Genomic DNA, 3,199 nt, shown 5'->3' with positions numbered 1-3,199 from the left:
CCCTCCTGCGCAGCGGGAGCACCCCCCGCTCACAAAGCTGACGGGTAGCAAATCCCCGTACCGGGTCTCTTCACACAGCACCTTTTGCCAGGCTACCACCCGCTTAGCGCTGCCCCACGGCCCTTCTTCGTCCCTCATCCCCCCTGCTGCCTCATCCCCCAGGAGTGACAGGGCAGCATCCCCACGTGAGATGGTGGCATTTTCATATGCAAAAATCCCCACCAACAGAACAGCATAATAACTAAGTGGACAAAACTTGAATGTGAACAAGTGTCTGGGCAAGTGAGGAAAAAAAATCTGAAACTTCCACAAATCAGCACATTTTTACACATTGTCTTTATTCAAATGTTTTGAATAAACCAAAGGCCTTCATGCCACAAGCACACAGGCACCTCCAACTTCTTTGATCTTCTCCTCTGCTCTTCTACTGAAGAACTTCGCTTTCACAATTACAGGCTGCTTGGGCAGCTTCCCCTTGCCCAGGACTTTGTAGTAGCCCTAAAAAGATTAAAAAAACGTTAAGTGTTTGCAATCAGCTTGCAGGCTCCCACATTCAGACCTGTCTTTTAGCACCCACCAGTTAAAAGCAGAACCATGACCACCATGACCTCACTCAATGCCTGTCTTCAATATAAAATTGGTACGAATGAAAGAAAAACACCCTGCATGACCTAGTGGGGCTGCAAGTGTTCAGAGAAAAAGTGCAAACTGTAAATTGATCTTTTTCCATAATTTAGAAGCTGGTTATTTTCCCCCCGTACTCCGTATAGAGAAGACACTGTGCAATTCGGCAATGAAGTCACCAGCCTTCTCCCACTTTGCCAAGGAGAGAGCAGTTGGCTGCACTTCCAAGACCATCTACAAGCTAGTGACTTCTGACCGGTGCTCTTTACCTGTAGAACATCCTGGTACTTCTGCACAGAGCAGAGGACTCTTCTGCACGTCTTAAAAGGGGCAACTGAAGCTTTTGCAAGCTTTCGCAGCAATAGCTGATCTCTATCACTGGAATCCTCTCATTTCATTCCTGTCCTCTACATTAAAAGGACAATCATGGCACAAGGTCTATTAATACTACAGCCATTGAAGTCAGCGCTTGTGAGAAGTAACCTAACTGGCCAACACGGGTATCCCAATTTGGGACACAGAACACACCACAACTCTTGGCAGACTTGTCAGTGTCACTGATTCGGTGGCTGATTGAGATATGAGACATCGCAGCCAGTGAATAGGGATCAGATGTTTGTGTCCGAGAACTATAGCACACCAAGACAATCAAACATGTTAAGATGTGACTCTAGTCTCGATATTAGAGAAGTGACTTTATATAGAATAGTTCTATCATGTTTTTATGCACGCTTTCAGTAACGTTTTAGACAATCTTTCACCACCTTCCAAAATAAGGGAAGTCCAAATCACGCGCAAGTGTGAGAAAAAGTTCTTACAGGAAAAAAAAGTTAACCACCTAAGTACCCATGTAACTATTTATATGCCAAGATATTGTCCCGAGAAGTTTACAAATATTCAAGCCCTGTAGCTTATTTGCGGTTCTCCTGCTTAGATACGCAAAGCTAAGTTACACATGAATTGACCAGGAACTGCAGGTTTGAATATGGGCAGAAACTTACTGAGCGCACAACATCGATGACGGGGGCCAGTCCAGCCTCGTTTTTTGCATAATTCAGCCGTGTCTGTTCACTGACAAGCGTCCACAGTTTATCCAAATTGACAGTAGGGCAGAACTTTTGGTTTCTCTTCAAGTGATAGTGTCTCATGCCTACTTTTCCAAAGTAACCAGGGTGACTGTGAAAGAAACACATTCCTCATTAGACCACATTTTTAATTGGTCCTAAACAGGCAGGACTACAATTCAACATTGAAACAAGCATCTTACTTGATCAAAGTAATCAAAATTTCACATTATATTTTTATTCACATTAATACACATAGTATTGAAGTGTAATAATAACAATTTGTATCCAAATAATGGGAAAATTATTTTCTCTCTCCCTTGAACTCACAACTCAATCCCCCTCACTGGTGAGTCTGGCCCAGCCCCATCTTTCCTAGGCAACCCTAACGTGGTGAAGGCAGGCAGGGTTGCACTGCCGGAGGAGCGTCAAGAGCTCCTGTCACTAACCTGGTGACTGACTGAGTCAAGAACGGTCACAGCCAGTGAATATAGATTAGTGGTTACTGTCCGAGTACTCTAGCACACCAGGACAACAGGCAGTGTCCAGATGTGACTCTAGTCTCGGCAATAAGTAAAGACAACATCCCACACCTTTACAGTATGCAGCCACATAGGATACAGATTGGATTTAACATAACATTTTGAATTTATATAATATTTTGTGTGTGCATCGTTTAGCAGGGACCACGTTACAACCGGCAAGTTTGGTCAAGTTTACTGAATGCTGCGCTGAACTCTTAAAGACACCTAGTTTAAGTGAAAAGGTCTTTGATTTTAGGGTAAATATGGACATGAGTTAATTGTAGCTGTAATGCCACACTCTGCGTTAGAGGAAAAACCACACAGGATTGCAGGGAATTTTGTTTATTCACATATAAGAGTCAGTTGTTCCTACATAAAGAACACACATTTTGCTAGTATGTATTTAAAATGTTAGCTTACTATTTATCAAAGTTAATCCTGTGATGGTGCATACCACCAGCATTACCACGCCCTCCAGGATGTTTTCTGTGTTTGCCTAAAACGAAGAATTTAAGTTTGTTACGCTAAGATTATTACATATAATACTTGAGCTTACAACTACATTCAATGCCAATTTAAGTTAATTATTCTGATTCTATCTCTTCTTCTGTATTCATCTCAATTCAGCGAGATGAGCCAACGGAAAAATAGCCCTACGAGGTGGGGGGAGGGGGAAATAACCTTAGCATGCCTCTGGTTAGCTTACAGGAATACAAGGCACCAGTGCTAGCACAAGTGGGGTGATAAGAATGGGCAGGAATGGCCAAAGAGTTAAAACGGACACAGCACTGACCTGTAAGCTTAAGATGTCACACAACCACGTTTTCTGGCAGTATTATCGCTCGAGCACTACTGAAGTTAAGCTACAAGAAAGCTAAAAGAGCATGCAAGGCTTCGGATGAGCCCATCGCTGTGGCGTCTGTCCCCACAGCGCAAGCACCACCCACACACGCTGTAGCCTTCAGCACCGCTCTCTACCACCCGTAG

At 43.6% G+C, this 3,199-nt stretch overlaps 1 protein-coding gene across 1 annotated transcript; it reads right to left on the bottom strand.

The window, feature by feature from the left end:
• Window positions 1-310: 310 nt before the first annotated feature.
• Window positions 311-2,707, bottom strand: RPL27A (ribosomal protein L27a). The gene is made up of 3 exons (XM_010286584.1): window positions 2,633-2,707; window positions 1,626-1,800; window positions 311-498 (listed from the first exon to the last, which is right to left on the bottom strand). The coding sequence occupies exons 1-3, from the start codon at window positions 2,662-2,664 to the stop codon at window positions 370-372; spliced, it is 336 nt and encodes a 111-aa protein (XP_010284886.1). The 5' UTR covers window positions 2,665-2,707; the 3' UTR covers window positions 311-369.
• Between the last annotated feature and the right edge of the window lie 492 nt (window positions 2,708-3,199).

This window comes from Phaethon lepturus, unplaced genomic scaffold (assembly GCF_000687285.1).
Source record: "Phaethon lepturus isolate BGI_N335 unplaced genomic scaffold, ASM68728v1 scaffold40944, whole genome shotgun sequence".
In the NCBI taxonomy this organism is placed as follows: Eukaryota; Metazoa; Chordata; class Aves; order Phaethontiformes; family Phaethontidae; genus Phaethon; species Phaethon lepturus.
This window is presented reverse-complemented; position numbering and strand designations above follow the sequence as displayed.

What these genes read in the sequence shown, in the direction of transcription:
- RPL27A (XM_010286584.1), bottom strand. Translation starts at nt 2,664, where the DNA reads ATGCACCATCACAGGATTAACTTTGATAAATA. An exon ending in AGGATTAACTTTGATAAATA is followed by an intron (nt 1,801 to 2,632) that starts GTAAGCTAACAT and finishes TTTCTTTCACAG; the next exon opens with TCACCCTGGTTACTTTGGAA. An exon ending in TCATCGATGTTGTGCGCTCA is followed by an intron (nt 499 to 1,625) that starts GTAAGTTTCTGC and finishes TAATCTTTTTAG; the next exon opens with GGCTACTACAAAGTCCTGGG.